Consider the following 18,648-nt stretch of genomic DNA (forward strand, 5'->3'; position numbering starts at 1 on the left):
TCCGAGTCTTCGCGACCCCGTGGACTGCAGCCCTCCAGGCTCCCCCTCCCTGGGGTTCTCCAGGCAGGAGCACTGGAGCGGGCACCATCGCCGTCTCCGTTAGCAGCAGCAGCAGCACTCATTTACCTTTGAACTGTTCCCGATGCTGATGTTGTCACTCCAGCTAGGAATGACATTGCTCAGGGGCAATAGATCTGTCTTTTAATTGTGAAGCCATACTGCGTTTGTTAAGATCTGGGAAAGCAGTAGGTACTCAACAAAATGCATGCTATTAGATCGACTTTCTTTGATATTGACACATATATGAGTTTTTATATACAGAATATGGCTTCCCCAATGGCTGAGTGGGTAAAGAATCTGCCTGCAATGCAGGAGAGAGACACAGGAGACATGGATTTGATCCCTGGGTTGGGAAGATCCCCTGGAGGAGGAAATGGCAACCCACTTCAGTATTCTTATCTGGAAAGTCCCATGGACAGCAGAGCCTAGAGGGCTACAGTTCAAAGACTTGCAAGAGTCGGACAGGATTGTGCATATACAATATACACACATACATGAGACAGGAGATTACATGACAAAGATACATTGTTTTTCCTTGTAAAATCATCACTGACTTACCAAAGACAACTGCTTCTAGAATCAAAGCTGTAACACAGATGAAATGGAGGTAATGTTTTGGAAATTATTAATGTGTTTTTTTTTTCTTTTTCCATTTCCTTATTTATGATCTTCTCACCAATCAGGCCAAGACTTGTGGAGTGTGGTTTGGGGTGGGACTCCCTCAAATTGGATTGCTCCAGAGGGAATGTTAGAGAAAGCTGGTGTAACAGAGAGATGATTTTTCTCAATTGCTTTGGCATACCAAGAGTCATACTCAGATGCTTCAGATCATGTAATTTCCATGTGGTATAAAGAAGAGTGCCCTGGGAATTCACTCACAGTCCAGTGGTTAGGACTTGGCACTTTCATCGCTGGGGCCTGGGTTCAACCACTCCTCAGGGAACTAAGATCCTGCAAGCCACATGGTGTGGCAAAAACAAAGAGAGCGGCCTATGGCCCTGGTAACTGGTCCATAATTCTTGTTGCCCTATCGTAAAAGGCATCTCCAGTTTTGACAAGTGAAAACCCTTATAGCCCATCACTATTAGCCCAGGATTATTTGCAGAAGAGGACAAAGAACAGTGACTTATATCAGGCCCCAGTTCTTTGTTATACATCACTTCTAACCACTTCAAGCTTTAAAAATATCTGAGCAGCATACACCCCCACACAAACAAGGGAGAGAAGGCACATGCATCTATGTTCAGAGGTAACAGTAAACATATTCAATAACCAGATTCATCTAGACCATTCAGCATCTAGACATTAAGCTGAGCACATTTCTGGAGTTATCCTGAGGCCATCGCCATCTTTAATGAGGCAAAAGGAGTCCTGGTACAGGGTTGGGCTCAAGGGGATAATACTCCAGTGAATGGAAACAGTGGCTATTAACCAACAAGCATGAGAATATTGCAACATTTTAACAATAGCTATAGATAAGGGGCTTCCCTAGTATCTCAGCTGGTAAAGAATCCACCTGCAATGCAGGAGACTCTGGTTTGATTCCTGGGTCAGGAAGATCCCCTGGAGAAGGGATAGGTTACTCACTCCAGTATTCTTGGGCTTCCCTTGTGGCTCAGATGGTAAAGAATTGCCAGCAATGTGGGAGACCTGGGTTAGTTGGGAAGATCCCCTGGAGGAGGGCATGGCAACCCAGTCCAATGTTCTCGCCTGGAGAATCCCCACGGATAGAGGAACCTGGTGGGCTACAGTCCATGGGGTCGCAAAAAGTTGGACACAACTGAGCAATTAAGCACAACATAGATAAGGTGGCTCAGGGGTAAAGAATCCTTTTGCCAATGCAGGAGATGTGAAAGTGGGTTCAATCCCTGGGTCGGGATGCTCCGCTGGAGAAGGAAATGGCAACCCACTCCAGTATTCTTGCCAGGAAAATCCCATGGATGGAGGAGCCTGGTGGGCTACAGGCCATGGGATCACAAAGAGTCAGAAACAACTGAGTGCCTGAGCATGTGTGCATAGATACAGTGGTGAAACCCCATTGCACACCAGCCTTGGGTGTGCCCAACATGGCCTCAGTGGAGAGATGGCACAGTAGAGCGGGTGGAAATGAACTTGAGGCAATGCTACTGGCTTCCATCATGGCCTCTGCGTGGTGTGCAGGGGTCTAGAAGCTTCTCTCCTCCAGATCTTAGTGAAGGAATGGGGAAGCACCCAGCACAAGCCTATGGTTGACAGGAGGGCCAGTCCCAAGGATAGCTTTCAAGACTTGAGGGAAGAGGGACTTCCCTGGTGACCCAGTGGCTAGGACTACACGCTCCCAGTGGAGGGGGCCTGGATTCCATCCCTGGTCAGGGAACTAGATCCCACACACTACATTGAAAAACATCCCATGTGCTACAACTTAAAAGGATACCTCAGGCTGCAGTGAAGATAGAAGATCCCGAGTGCTACAACTAAGACCCAGGCAAACAAATGCACATCAAATATTGTGTAAAATATTGCGGAGAAGCCTTCCTGGAAAGTCCAGCAGCTGATGGGACCAGTTAACGCTGGTCCCACTGGTCACTGGCCCACATAGCAGAAGAGCATGTTACAATAAGGCAGGGATCATCAAGACCCAAGAAGATGGATTGTGTCTCCTTCATCCTGAGGTCCCATAACCCCCATTTGTCTCCATTCTGAGGAGGATAGGGGTGGGAGGTGTAAAGAAGGAACAGGTGGTAGCCAAATCTGAAAGACAGGTTTTAAAGGTATCAGTTTAACCTTACTGTGGTGGAACTTGATAGACAATGTTTAAATTGTATAAGCAGACTAAATTTAATAAACTGAATTAAAATAGAATTTAAAAATAGCCACTGGGGCTTTATGAACAAGTCACGATTAATTTTAAGAAAGAGAGAAGCTATATAATTGTGTGTGTGTGTGTGTGTGTGTGTGTGTGTAGTTATTTCCAAAGCTCAAGCATGAGTAAATTTGCAACTCTATTACACAGATAGGAGAGCAGGGACAATTTTGCCAATATATTTTGTTTGCCTGTAAATTTAAGAAACCTGAATGATTAAGGAGGTGAATGTATCAACATTCTGATATTGGCAGTTTTAATTTCAGTATCTCTAGTGTGGTTTTCTTTTCACAGACATTAAAAGAAGATACCAAACCCGAGAGACTAATAATTATCTCCCTGGAAAAATGTAAGATCAGAAATTGAAACTCAACATTCGGAAGCCAGTCCTGTTCTTCTGTTGTAGGAGTATAAGCGCTTTTGCATGATTTTTTTTTTTTTAACTCATCCAAGTACATAAAAGAGACAATTTTCTGAAAGAACATAATTGCACACAACATTCATCCAAATAAATCTGCAAGTAGATAATGAAAATTCAAGTAATGAGTATAATAAAGCACTGTAGGCAGTTCTTAAAAGCAAATCACAGAGACTTTAGGCTGAGCCTTAGTTTAGATAGGATTGTACAATGCAGGTACTTAGGAAACCACGTATATCTTACGAAAAGAACTGAAGTGAGCACGTTGCCCACCCCCAAACAGGAGATGTAGCTGGTTCCACACGGGCCAGACAAGGAACTGGAGCTTAGAACTCAGACAAAGCTGCCACTTAAATCTGAGCTCTTATCCATTATCAGTGCATTCCGGCTAGGAGTCAGAAAGTGTTAGTCGCTCAGTCATGTCCAACTCTTTGGGACCCCAATGGACTCTAACCTGCCAGGCTCTCTGTCCATGGGATTCTCCAGGCAAGAATACTGGAGTGGGTTGCCATGCCCTTCTCCAGGGGATGTTCCTGACCCAGGGATCAAACCTGGGTGTCCTATAATGCAGGCAGATTCTTTACTGTCTGAGACACCAATCAGGGCCCCACAAAAACTTGCAAGAGGGGGAGCAAAAGAGACTCTACCCATAAGATAAATTTAAAACAGAATGTAAAACCCTTGTTTTGTGAATTGTATGGGCTCTAAAGAACCGCTGCATCTGCTCCAGGTTTTGCTAAGGCAGAAAGATGGATGCTTTTGTCCTTTGTTCCTGGGTGCTTCCTACAAGGCAATGGTACTCATATCATCAGCTGGAGATTTCTCAGAGATGCACCCAGCCTGACTGAATCAGAATATTCAAGACAAGGGCCCAGGAATTTTTTGTGAAGGTCTCCAGGGGTTTTAATGGTCACTGAAGTCTGAGAACCTCTGTTTTAAAAAGAGCAATGACCCATGAACAAAGGAACTGAGAGAAGTAATAGAAGGAGCCAGACTGATGATGATGCCTCCAGCTGAAGGCCTGCTTTCTCAGCAGCCAAAGCCTAGAGGAGAGGGAAGGCATTGCAGCAGCTGAGCTGCAAAGGCCTGGAAGCCCCAGGCAGCCCCTCTGCCTTCCGATGGAGCTCAGAGCATGGTAGTAACTTGCCCTAGACTGTACAACAGTATTAGTGAAAACTCAACCCTGGGGTCTCCTGACTTTTCATGCTGTGCTCCCTGCATTAGAAAATGGGAGCATTTGCATCTGTCTCAGAGACTATTGGAAAGGAATGAATGTAAGCAAGCTATCTAACATACCTGAGTCTCTATTTAAGAAGAGCTTTTGGGAGATCATATTCAGGTCTTCTTCTAAAGGTAAAATTCTAACAATTTGAGGATCCAGGAAAATAATACCAAAGAATTTAGTGAGCTGGTGGAGACACTGTAAAATGAGGAGCATACGCCCTTGCTGAAGAGACACTGATAACCAGCTGATTGTCAGGGGCCCCCGCAGGGGACTTGTGGAACATTCACAGGTTCTGGTTGCCAGTCTAGCCCCCCTTACTTATCCTTTAACCCTCGCTTCAAATCCTATAGGGGAAAGGGAACAAACATATATGCTATTTCTGGCTCTATGTTAGCTTGGGCCCCTCCTCCCCCAGAAGAAAACACTGAGATAAGGATATAGTGTAAGTCATGTACTGGGGAGACACAGGAATCACTCGCAGTGAAATGGAGAAATAGAACAGGGAAGGGAAGGCAGTCATTCGAGGACTAATCAGCAAGCAGCTACCACCTTGGGAATGAGAGCTCAATGTTGAGGGCGTCTGGGAGACTGCGTATGATGCGTCCCCAGGGCTGGTCCATCCAAGGACGAGACAACTCAGGTATCATACATCAATCCCCATCACTTTTCCAGGGCTGCCTCTGGGGACTGTGGAGGCTAATTCCTTTGGAATTTCTAGCTTGCTTTGTACTGGAAGAGCAGACTACAGAATCCAGAGAAAGTCCCCAAGCAAAGAGACGCACGTGGTGGCATTTGAAGGTGGAGTTAGTGAGGGCTGACGTGGCATCACATGAGTGGGGCACCAGCAACATTTGCACCATGATGCTATTCACCCCCATCACACCACCCCCATGACTGCCACGTGTGAAGTCAGGCACAGTGTTTTTAAGTGAGAGAGGAATCTGAAATTTCGTGTGACATTTCCTAATTCTTAAAGTGTGGCAGCCAATTTATATTAAAAAGACTACAAAGATCACTAGTAAATGTCTCTTTTTAATAGATGCATTCATTGGGCTTAGGAAGATATGGGTTTGATTTCTATTTCAGCCAATGAATTTGATAAAAGTTAGTCACTCACTGTCTAGTGACCCCTAAGTATCATCTCTTAAATGCAAACTCCAGGCCAAGGAAAAATCACGGATGAATTTACTCAACTTTTAACTGCAAGGGTTGGGTGGGGATTGCCTTCATTTTGGGCACCTACCTTGTACCTGGTTTATCTCTTATGGCTTTATACTAATTACTTCATGTAATTCTTAAGACCACTCTATGTTATTTATTTTCCTTTTCAAACCTCAAACATCACTCCTTAAACACCCCTGCTTAACACAAATTAGTGACTCACTAGATATTATTTACATCATGGACAAATAGTGAACAATTTATTTTTAGTTGATAACAAATAATTTCCCTTGTAGTCTCTGAGGAGGCCAGAAAGGATTCATCCTCTTAAACGTGAGCAATTCACTGTTGTTTTTTTTTTTTTACTTTCTTTATTGACGGATAACTGCTTTATAATATTCTGCTGGATTCTGCCATACCTTGATATGAATCAGCCACAGGGTACACACAGCCTCTCCCTTCTGAACCTCCCACCCTTCTTCTTCCCCACCCCACCCCTCTGTGTTGTCACAGAGCACTGGGTTGGGCTCCCTGCGTCCCACAACAAATTCTCACTTGCTATCTATTTTGCATATGGTCATGTATATGTTTCCATGCTCTTCTCTCAACTTTTTCCACATTTTGAAATGTATATAGGTTCATGGAGGTTGCAAAGAAAGGTGCATCCAGTTCTCCCTATATATTAGCATCTTATACACTATGGAGGGCTTCCCTGGTGGCTCAGAGGTTAAAGCATCTGCCTGCAATGCGGGAGACCCAGGTTCGATCCCTGGATCAGGAAGATCCCCTGGAGAAGGAAATGGCAACCCACTCCAGTATTCTTGCCTGGAGTATCCCATGGACGGAGGAGCCTGGCAGGCTACAGTTCACGGGGTCTCAAAGAGTTGGACACGGCTGAGCGACTTCACTCACTCACTTCGAATACACTATGGCACAATATCAACACCAAGAAATTGATGGAAAGTCCATAGAGCTTGCTCAGATTTCACTAGTTATATATGAACTCACTTGTGTATGTTGTGTGGTGTGTGTGTGTGTGTCTGTGTGTGTACTCTGCAATTTTATCACATTGTAGTCTTATACAACTACTATCACAAATTGATAACCAACAGTAACATCACCATAAAATGATGATGCTACCTCTTTATAGCACACACTCCCAATCTGTAACCCGGGCAACCACTAATTTGCTGTACATCTCCATATTTACGTTACTTCACAAATGTTACATAAGTGGAATTATTCACTGTGTATCCTTTTGAGTTTGACTTTGTTTCACTCAGTGTAATTTCCTTGAGGTTCATCCAAATTCATGAATGTGTCACTCATTCATTCCTCTTTTTCCTTTGGGTAGTATTCCCTGGTATAAACACACCACAGGTTATTTAGCCATTATTCACCTTCAGAACGGAGAAGGCAATGGCAGCCCACTCCAGTACTCTTGCCTGGAAAATCCCATGGACAGAGGAGCCTGGTGGGCTGTAGTCCATGGGGTCGCAGAAAGTCGGATACGACTAAGCGACTTCACTTTCACTTTTCACTTTCATGCATTGGAGAAGGAAATGGCAACCCACTCCAGTGTTCTTGCCTGGAGAATCCCAGGGAGGGTGGAACCGGTGGGCTGCCGTCTCTGGGGTTGCACAGAGTTGGACATGACTGAAGTGACTTAGCATCAGCAGCACCTTCAGAAGGACATTTGCCTATTTTCTAGTTTGGGGCTATGACGACTAAAAGTGCCATAAACATTTGTGTGCAAGCTTATATGTGGAAATAAGTTTCCATTTCTTTGGAATATATGCCTAAGAGTGAGACTGCTGTCACATAGTAGCAAGTCCATTTTTAGTTTTGAAAGTAACTGCTAATCATTTGTCAAGAGTGGCTCTACATTTACATTTGCACCAGCAGTGTATGAACCAGTGGTGTTATCACTACTTTTCATTTTAGCTGCTCTTAGAGGTGTGTAATGATATCTCATAGTTTTAATTTGCAGTTCTGTCAGGACTGATGACGCTGAATATCTCACAACAGGAAGAGAATCCAGCATACCTGTGTGATAGACAATATTTCCAAAATTGCCAGCAACAATACTGTCCCTGAGATCTTATCATCATGTGATTCAATTCTCCTCCCACTCAGGAGGGTTTTATGTTTCTTCCCCCAGAATCTGGAAGGGCTATGATCATGGTGGAAGAGACACTATGAGACTCTGAGGTCATAAAAATGCCATGCTCCCACCCTGTTTTCTTGGGACACTCACTCACGGACCCCAGCCCCCATGCTGTGAGGAAGGCTACGTGGAGAAGCCCGATGGCAGGGTGCTAGAGGACAGTCCCAGCTAAGCGTGCAGTCACCAGTCAGTGCACGTACCTGACGTGTGCCCGAAAAAAACGTACAGATGTTTCCATCTGACAAGTCCCTACACTGAGCCCAGCCAACTCTCAGAGCCAAGCGAGAATGCTAAAATGACTTTTCACTTAAAATCACATGATTCATTATTATGACAATAAACAGATATGTCTTCTGCACTATTGCTGCGTCGCTTCAGTCGTGTCCGACTCTGTGCGACCCCATGGACTGCAGCCTACCAGGCTTCTCCGTCCGTGGGATTCTCCAGGCAAGAACACTGGAGTGGGTTGCCATTTCTTTCTCCAATTCATGAAAGTGGAAAGTGAAAGTGAAGTCCCTCAGTCATGTCTGACTCTTATCGACCCCATGGACTGCAGCCCACCAGGCTCCTCCATCCATGGGAGTTTCCAGGCAGGAGTACTGGAGTGGGGTGCCAATAGAATGCTATAAAAACTCCAATATGTTAGTATACATTATACTCTCAGCCTTTTCCTGGAGTAGTCACACTCCCTCTCTGCTCTCTTTTTTAAGAAACAAAGTTTCCTTTCTCTGTAGTAAGTGGAGTCAATAGGGAGCCCTGTTCTGAAATTTTGATGAACTCACTCTGGCCAACACAGAGAGCCAGGCTCCGCCCCACATGCTGTGCTTCCTCTTCCGGGACTGCACTCAGTCCTGACGGCCACAGGCCCCGCTCCCTGAGGAGTCTCCGTTGTCACCATCCCCTGCAGAGGGGCCTTCTCTGACAGCCTCTGCAGACTCTCTACTGTCCACCCTCCTTACTGGCTTAAATCAACAATTCATAGAAAACTTAGAATGTATCACCTTGCCTGTCTGGTGGTGATTTTATTTGTATGTTTATCTATCTGTTTATGATCACACCCTGATATCAGGGCTTCCCTGATAGCTCAGTTAGAAAAGAATCTGCCTGCAATGCAAGAGACCCTGGTTTGATTCGTGGGTCAGGAAGATCCCCTGGAGAAGGGATAGGCTACCCACTTCAGTCTTCTTGGGCTTCCCTGGTGGCTCAGCTGGTAAAGAATCCGCCTGCAATGCAGGAGACCTGGGTTTGATCCCTGGGTTGGGAAGATCCCCTGGAGCAGGGAAAGGCTACCCACTCCAGTATTCTGGCCTGGAGAATTCCATAGACTGTATAGTCCATGGGGTCATAAAGAGTCGGACATGATTGAGCGACTTTGACTTTATGATCACACCCCTAGATGCTTAGAATAAACTGAATGAAATTAGTGATTTTGCTTTACTCATCCTTAGGACCTTGCACAGAGTTGGACATGACTGAAGCAATTTAACATGCATGCATGCATATATAAAACACACATATATACATGGAAATATGGAAAATGGGATTCTGGGTGATCTTTATTTTATCCTTTATACTTTTCTGTATTTGTTGGATTTTCTGCAATAAAATCAACAAATTTTTTTTTTTTTTTTAATGAAGAAAAGCTGCAGTGCTTGGGAAAGTTCTTCTGGTTACCCTCTGATCATTCCTGGGCAATTCTGATGTGACGTGGATGTTTTCCATGTGAGTGAGGATGCTGGGTGGTAAAAGACAGGTGCATTAAGGGGACACTGGCTCCATTCATCTAGGGGCTATTACATCTGGTGGGAGTTTAGGGAGATTGTTGTTTAGTCGCTACGTTGCATCCCATTCTTTTTGTGACTTCATGGAAAGGTCCTAAGTAGCAAAACTTCAAAACTCTTCTAACTAAGTCTTCCTAGGAACATCAACCCATTCCTTCCATGGCTGTTGTTCTATGGTGTTTTGTACCCTGGTGTGGCTGATAAGTTTCAAGTGAATTCTCTGGGTAGGTTGCAGTGATGGGAAATGCAGAAATCTGAGCTTAGAGATACACCAGTGTGGTGGATATCTTCCATTCATCCTTCTAGATCTAGGTCCTCCCTTCTCTGAGCCCTGGGAGGTCAACTTCCGTTGACCCATTGATGGCTTCCAACTGGACTCAGTCAATGCACGGCTCCGGTGGGAGCCTAGAAGGAAGGAGCAGAGTGAGGCTGGGTTATTTTTGGCCCAGCTCCCAAGCTGCAGGTTCTCTGTGGGTCTGGGTTCCAATGAGGCTCAGAGCTCTTGCCAGGCAGCCCTCTTCCTGCAACAATCTCTACTTCCAGATTCCAGTCCTGAGTTCTGCACCTTACCTCTTCAGGCATGGAGTAGCAAGATCAGTGTTCCATCCTAGAGAATTGCCCTGGTCCTCATGACACTTCCTCTTGACTGATCTACCAATACCTTTATTAAACTCTCCCAAAGGACTAGGTGGCACTAGTGGTAAAGAACCCACCTGCCAATGCAGGAGACATAAGAGGCACAGGTTCGAACCCTGGGTAAGGGAGATTCCCTGGAGGAGGGCATGGCAACCCACTCCAGTTCTCTTGCCTGGAGAACCCCATGGATAGAGGAGCCTGGTGGGTTACAGTCCATGGGGTCGCAAAGAGTCAAACATGACTGAAGTGACTTAACACACACACACACACACACACACACAAAGTACTGGAATTTGTCATCTGCAGGTACTCTTAGTGATACTAGGGTGGACACATCCTAGAAAAGTCATTTTTTCCCCACCAACAAAAATAAGCATGTAGCAGGAAAATAAAAGACCTTTCCATATTTTTACTTCCCATGCTTATTGTTAAGTGGAAAATTATCCTTCAAATTCAGTTCACAGATAATTCTGATTAACAGGATGACACAGAGGATGGTGATTTCCTTTTTGTAAGCCTTCTGGGAAGTGTTGTAGGTGACTTATGGACAATCAGAATTATGAGAAAGTGCTCTTGGGAAGATAATACCCGTGACAGATGAAGTGACAGAGCAAACTGGGGACGGACTAAACATGAAAACCTTACCCGGCCATCGCTTGTCAGCAGGATGGAGTCACTCTTTATGTCCCTGTGGATCACTCCTTGGTTGTGAAGGTAGGAGAGAGCTCTCAGAACGGACAGACAGACAGTAGCTATCTGCTCTTCATTCATTCTAGAAAGGAAATCACATTGAAGGAGCTAGGTCAGGTTTAAGACCATCTTTGAAATGATCAAGAGAGGTAGCTCCCTTGAGTTCCAGTGAACCAGTCCATGCTCCCCAGTCCGTGTCTGGAAAACCTACAGGGAGGGAAAAGGACGTCTTTGGGACCTGATTCCCAGAACCTAAGGCTTAACCCTAACGATGACAGGCGCCAAGTATAAACTGAACGAAAGGGAGCCCCACTGGCTAGTCTTTGGGTCATTAGAGCAAATGCACTTCCTTGGACTCTTATAGGTAATTCCCCAGGTACTGACACACCACCAGGGTCCGGTAGAGAGGATGCACTGAATGGAGCTATATTAGTTCCAGGAACGGTTCCTAGGTGATCTCGAGGAAGTCCTTTAACGTCCTTGGGTCTCTTTTTCCTCATCTTGGACATGGGCATGACCATGGTTCTCTTCTTGGGCTTCCCTTGTGGCTCAGCTGGTAAATAATCTGCCTGCAATGTGGGAGACCTGGGTTTGATCCCTGGGTTGGGAAGATCCCCAGGAGAAGGCAAAGGCTACCCACTCCAGTATTCTGGCCTGGAGAATTCCATGGGCTATATAGTCCGTGCGGTTTCAAAGAGTTGGACACAACTGACTGACTTTCACTTTCACAGTTCTCTTCAGGCTTCCCTGGTGGCTCAGATGGTAAATAACCCACCTGCAATGTGGGTAAACCTGGGTTCGATCCCTGGGTTGGGAAGAGCCCTGGAGGAGGGCATGGCAAGCCACTCCTGTATTCTGGCCTGGAGAATTCCATGTACAGAGGAGCCTGGTGACTACAGTCCATAGGGCTGCAGAGTGACTGAGCACGCACGCATGCGCACACGCACGTGCGCACACACACTGTCTGTCTGTGTCTATATCCATGTAGGGTTGCTGTGGCCTCTGGCTATCCTAATAGGAATCTGCCAGCTGAAATGCTGGTGATAAATGCTCAGTGTCTTCCCTAGCGTCGTTTTGTTTTCAGGCAGTCTACCGCTGACTCAGAGCTGTAGGCGGTCGTGACTGAAACACTGCCTCATTACAGTGGAGAAACAGCAGAAACTCTGCCCTCACATGGGTTCCCAATGCTTTCTTGCTATCTTGCTTCCCCTCTATTGTTGCTCATCTGGATTCACTTTTGATTTGGATGCCATTTCAGTGACATCTCATATAGCGCCTTCATGACGATCCTTTCAATTCTTTGGCATTTTATCTACCAGAAGAGCAAACTTAAAGTTTCCTAAATGTACATAATTTTTTTTTTTTTACATATGTGTTCCTTTGAACCTTGCTTTTCCAAGCATGATCCAGGAACTAACAGCATTAGCATTGCCTGGGGGCTCCTTAGAATGCAAAGTATCACTCTCTTCACTACTGAATCAGGATCTGCATTTTAATAAGATCCATGGGTAATTTGTATGCATATTAAAATTTGATAAGCACTGTTTTCGCACATACTCTTTCATTTGCTTTCAATGCCCTTTTCTTCCCACTTGCCTTCTTAGTAAACTCCTATGCATCTCTCAAAACCCATCTTGGACATTGCTGTATTTCAAAAATACTTCTTGACTCTAGTAAAGATATTCAGGTATTCTTCTATGCTACTCATGTACAGCTTTCTGATTCTGCACAGGTGTTATAGTTTATTTATTTTGTACCCCCAGCATTTAGGAAAGAGTCTGGCACATAAAAAGTGATTAATATATACTTGATGAAATGACCACAACTGGCATGTCAGAGAAACAAGTAGCTGAGGCAACAGGGGCAATTAACCATTGTTACTTGCAAGGCGATTTGAAACAGAATTGAAGACTCTGTCTCTCTCTCTCTTTTATGTAGTTTATTGTTAAAACTACATAAAACTTTGCTCCTTCACCTGCCCCTGCCTTTCCCAGATACCCTTGGTAGTATCAAGACATAGCAACGGCCTAGCAACTCAGAAGAATGAAACTCAGTTTTAGAAATCTTCATTGGGATGGGAAATTCTATTATTTGTCACTTAAACTGAATTCTCAGCAGCTTGCTGATTTAAAATCAACAAGTATCAGTGAACTCCTAGAGGGCAGGGAGAATGTGAATTGAATGAATGAACTATACATACATGATATTGTAATAGGCACCTGGGAATACAGAAGTAAGGGAAGTCATTTCTCTGCCTTCAAAGTGCTTACAACTTATAAAGAGTTCATAGACGTAGTTACTAAGGTCTTACCCTGGGGAAGAATAATAAGCATCTTGAATTATTTGTCTGGATAATAAGAAACTTACCTGGTATGAGTAACGATGTCTGTCAAGGCACCACCTTCTAGGAATTCCATGACCACCCAGAGCTCATCACTAACAAGGTAGCTGTTGTACATATCAACCACGTTGTCATGGTGATAATCCCGCATTATCACAACCTGGGCAAAATGGAAAGACGTTATTTGATTTAGGAAGGTGAAATTAAGCTTTTTGTTTTCTTGTGACTACATCTGGGCTGTGAGTTTAATGATGGAGAAGTAATGATGGGGAGGGAGAGATAGATTCAGATAAAGGGGCAGCGCTGAGAGTTGCTGGTAGGAATGGAGATCACGTTAGCAAAGTCAGAGAAAACAGCAGGTCAGTGGGGCTTGGGAAGAATCAAGAATAAAGACAGGCAGAACCATAGAAGGGTCTCCATTGACAAGAGTGAGGTTAGTTGACTATTCTGGGGGATGTGATCAGATTTCTCATGGGTTGCTCTTAAAACCCACTGTGCATACTCTGTTAACTGGGCAAAAGGGTCACCAATGCAAAGTAACTGAGTCTCATAAATGAATGAAAATCACGGTCATTAGGGTTTGGGCCACATGAGACCAATTTCACTTCTTGGGAGGTCTGTGTTGAGTCTGAAAGAGTTTGGGCTGAATACAAAGGACAAGTCTTGAAGGTAAAAACATTAGGATTTAAGCATAAAAAGGTCAACTTGTGTCTGCTTGCTAGAGAGAGCATCCAGGAATTCCTGTCCTGGGCCTGCTTGTGGTGACACTTTCAGAATCAGTATTGAATAATAAATTATACAGTTATTTATCTAAGTTTGTTTGTCCTGTCTCTTCTGGCACTGCAATTTGGAAATAAGTTCCAGAAATCAGGAGCTGTGGATCAGGAAGAAGCTGAGCCCCACTGACCTGGTGCTGTCTGTGAGATCTGGAGGGTGGGAAAGAAATGAACGCCTATGGGAGGTAGAAATGCACGGAGCTACTGGTGGCTTCACATGAAGCCCCACAGCAGAAGGTTCAAAGTCACAGCTGAGGGCACAGTTACAGCTGTATGAACCTGCTGTCTGACTGGGGCTAGTCACATAAACTGAGTCCAGGTTTCCTTGTTGCTAAAGTGGAGATAACATCTTTCTGTCACCTGACCAATGCTTAGCACAGAGGGTGACCCACAGGAGGAACTTCCTAAAGAGGCAGCCATATAGGCACAGAAAAAAGGATGCCGCTTTGTATTTACATTTTTAGCATTCTCTAATGTCATAAAATGTACAAGGGCTATTTCTAAAATGGGAAAGAAATGTTACAGAGGACAGAAGGATTGACCCAAACACACCATCTACCTCATTGAAAAGCAGCTCTCGCCTCTGCTGCTTCCGGAGGTCCATTTTCTTCACTGCGACTTGTTTCCCTGTGTGTTTCTCTGTGGCGATGCACACAATGCCGGTCGACCCCTCCCCAATTTTGATAAAGTTGTCCAAGTATTCCCTGGGGTCTCCTGGGCTGACCACCAGCTGCAAGGCAGCCCGGAACTGTTCGTGGGACACCCTGGAGGGCTGCTGGTCTGAGGAGGAGCCCCAGCTGGGTGGAGGGTAGGTGCTAGATGAGATGCTGAGAGAGCTCAGGTAAGAAGCTGTGGAGATGTACTGTGAGCTGGTCTGCAGGGAGGGGTGGTGGTACAGGGTGGCTTTGTGGTACCCAGATGGGTACTGGTGGCTGCTTGAGGAATAGCCTGCTTTGCTTTGACTCTGAGGTAGTTTGCTGGGACCCCTGGGGTAGGTGTCGGACCCTGACAGTGGAGGGCTGAGGACCATCTGTGCTCGATCATAATCCACCTGGAAAGACAGACATAGATGGAGAAATTCACATGCTGTACTTGAACATCACAACCATCACACAGCTGGTCCAAATGATGAGCACCACTTTTCACAACCTGCTCGGGGGAAAGACTTACCTTGTAAAGTCCTGGGATGTCTGCTCCCACCCTTTATCTGCCCTCCAACTTCCCCATCCAGCCTCTTTCTTTCTCCTTCCCTATTAAAATCCCCAGAAGCAGACTCTGAGACCTGGATTAGAATGCAAGTAATAGGAGGTGATCCCTGGACTTATGAAGTGAGACAGGAATGGGGGAAAAGTCAATAAATTGTGAATCATAAAGTATAATGCTTAGTTTTAGGTGTTAACTTGGCTATACATGGAGCCCCATTGTTTGCTCAAACACCAGTCTAGATATCACTGTGGAGGCAATTTTCAGATGTGATTAACATTTAAATCAGTAGACTTTGAGTAGAACAGATTACCCTACAAAATGTGGGTGGGCCATATCAAATCAGTTGACAGTTTTAAGAGAAAGGATTGAGTTTAAAGAGGAAGATTTTTGCACCTACATGGCCCTTTGGCTCAAGTCTCTATCAATTCTTGCTGGAATTTCTAACCCCCACAATTGCATGAGTCAGTTTCTTAAAATCTCTTCCTCTTTTTGTATGCATGCATGCACACACATGCATCTCCTGTTGGTTCTGTTTCTCTGGTGAACTCTAACATACACAGCAAGATACCACTGATGTAACTGGAACTTAATCCCACTAGGAAAGTTCAAACCTGGAAGACTATGTAGGACACACACTTTAAAATTGTCCCATCTCAGGGCAGAGAGTTAAGGTATTCAGGTACCAAATCTGCTTACCATCAGCTCCTTGGGATATGAATTCTCTGGCACTTTTGGCCTTCTGTGTCCTGGACTGAGCAGGCTCTGACAGTTAGAGGAAGGTCTAAGATTGTGAAGAGCGGATTGATGGACTCAGTGGAGCGGATGGGGAGGACAGATAGGGCAGGGGTGGGGGAAGCCAGTGAGGGGTTTCTAAGACGGTAGAGGTAGGTTTCAGCAATCCCACTCTGGAAAAGACCAAGAAGGAGCTCTGGCCACCCCTGGAATGACTGAGGTCAAGGATGGTGAATATGCACAGCACAGTACCCTTGCAGGAAGTGTTAGTAGATCAATGCACTCCTTTGTGCGAGATCCTGATAATAACAGAGTGTTGGGTAAACAGAAGGTGCTTGAAAAAGATTTGTTGATGGGACCTCAGCCTCCTTCTTAACACAGCATCCCAGGAAGTCTCTACTACTCTACTGGGATGTACACGGAATGACATCTTCATGCTCACCCTCATCTACCCCGAGGATCTAGATTTGCTCTAAATGATGGTTACTGGCTACATGTGTCTATCTAATTAAAATCAATAGAAACCAAAGTTAAAAATTCTATTCCTCATTCACATTAGTCAGATGTTAGGTATTTAACGAGTCGACATATCAAACAGCACAGATAAGAGAACATTTCCACCATTGCAGAATATTTTAAGGGTTGCACTGTTCTATTCACTATTGAATTCACTGGTCCTGTGTGGTCCATTTATTCATTCATTTAGTGCTATGCTTAATCGCTTAGTCATGTCCAACTCTTTGTGACCCCAGTGACTGTAGCTTGTCAAGCTCCTCCATCCATGGGATACTCCAGGCAAGAATACTGGAGTGGGTGGCCATGCCCTCCTCCAGGGGATTTTCCCAATCCAGGGATCAAACCTGGGTCTCTCACATTGCAGGTGGATTCTTTACTGTCTGAGCCACCAGGGAAGCCCCATTCATTTAGCATGCACATTAATATTTGAGCAACTATTAGCTGTTGGGCACCATCTCAGGTGCCGTGGGAAGGTCCAGCAATAATTATAATGGATGGTATTTCTGTCTTCCTGGAGTTTACTAGAGAAGAAGATGGATGATAGACAAGAAAATCAATAACTATGCAGTATATGGTCTAGTAGCAATGGGTGATATGAAAAATAAGACAGAGGATGGGGGTTGAGAGAAACAAGATGCCGTCTTGGATGGGCTGGCCAAGGAAGGCTTTCTGAGAGGTGCCGCACGAGTAGAAGCCTGGCTGAACTGAGGGAGCGAGCCCGGGACTGTGGGGGAAGGGGGCAGTCCAGGCCGGGGCACAGCATGCACAGAGCTCTGAACACATAGAGGCTTGAGGAGCAGCACCGAGCTGAGGGCAGGTGCCAGGGGAAGACGGACGGAGAAGGAGCACGCAGGCAGCTTGTGCAGACCCACAGCAAGGACGACGGAGGTTGCTACGCAGAGAGGCGTGGTGGGGTCCTGACTCTCGGTGCTGAAGGAGCAGCTCTGGTGGAAGGGATGCCAGTGAGCTTACTGCAGCTAGTGTGGGCAGAGATTAGGGTGGGTTCTCTACATGGCATGAGGAATGGTGGGATCCAGGGTCAAGTCTAAAGACAGAGCTGGCAGGATTTTCTGATGGATGGGGTTAGAATATAAAGCAGAAGAATCAGAGGTAATTCCCAGGATTTTGGCTTGAGGAACAGGCCACTTTGTAATATGAAGCACGCAAGTGCAGAAGCAGGATAGTGAGTGGTGAATCAGCCTCCAAGATGGCTCCCAGGGATCCCTGCTTCTCGACAGGAATGTGCAGTCTTCTCCGTGGTATCAGGTGGATTTGTGTGGGGAAAAGAATATGGTGGAAGTGATAGCAAGTGCCCTCTGAGGTCAGTATGAACGTTGTGGCTTCCCTCCATTCTCTCCTATTGATCTGGCTTTCTCTGGTTGCCATGTTGTGAGGACACTCAAAAATCTATGGAGAGGTCTTCCTTCCAAAAGCCAGCTAGAAACCGAAGCCTCCCACCAACAGCCAAGTGTGTCATCTTGGAGGTGATCCTCTGGCCCCAGTCAAGCCTTCAGATGGCAGTAGCCCGGGATTCTTTATTACACACTAGTAGGTAACTAACACGTGGGGGAAAACCCAGAGTTCCATCACGGCCATGTTAAGTGTGAGACAGCTATTAATCATCCACTAGGAGATGTCTCTTAGGTGACAGGCATGCCTCCAGTCCAGGGAAGAGCTGAGGCTGATGACATGAATCTGAGAGTTGTCAATATTTAGCTGGTATTAAAAGCCACAGCATTGAATGTGTAAGAGAAAGTTCAAGGACTCCAGCATGTGGAGTCTATAAAGAGAAGGAGGAAGCTGCAGGAACTGAGGAGGAGAAGCCAATTTGGCAGGAAAGGCATGAAGGGCCTAGGGTGTCCTGAGGCCCAGAAGGACAGTGTTTTAGGAAGGAAGGAGTGAGGGACCATCACATGCCAGGGAGAAGTGAAGCAGGGTGCAGCAGGGTGCCCGCCGCACCTGGCCACAGGTGTGTCATCGGACACAGGCAAGGTCAGAGGCACTGGCCCTCACACCACATGACCAGGGCTGCCTCCCCAAGTCAGGGAACAAGGTCTGCACACAGTGGGCCCCTGACAGGGGCCGCCACGGTCCTAG

At 45.6% G+C, this 18,648-nt stretch overlaps 1 protein-coding gene across 1 annotated transcript in view; it reads right to left on the minus strand.

Annotated features, from left to right (window-relative positions):
- The window catches only part of PAK5 (p21 (RAC1) activated kinase 5), a 421,808-nt gene that overhangs the window by 12,397 nt on the left and 390,763 nt on the right, over nt 1-18,648 (minus strand). The window contains exons 5-7 of the mRNA XM_019973040.2: nt 14,657-15,148; nt 13,348-13,481; nt 10,936-11,062 (exon numbers count right to left, since the gene is read on the minus strand). Of these exons, the coding sequence (XP_019828599.1) occupies nt 10,936-11,062; nt 13,348-13,481; nt 14,657-15,148 (753 nt within the window). The remainder of the gene's footprint in view (nt 1-10,935; nt 11,063-13,347; nt 13,482-14,656; nt 15,149-18,648) is intronic.

The sequence above is a fragment of the Bos indicus genome, chromosome 13, assembly GCF_029378745.1.
Source record: "Bos indicus isolate NIAB-ARS_2022 breed Sahiwal x Tharparkar chromosome 13, NIAB-ARS_B.indTharparkar_mat_pri_1.0, whole genome shotgun sequence".
Taxonomy (NCBI): domain Eukaryota; kingdom Metazoa; phylum Chordata; class Mammalia; order Artiodactyla; family Bovidae; genus Bos; species Bos indicus.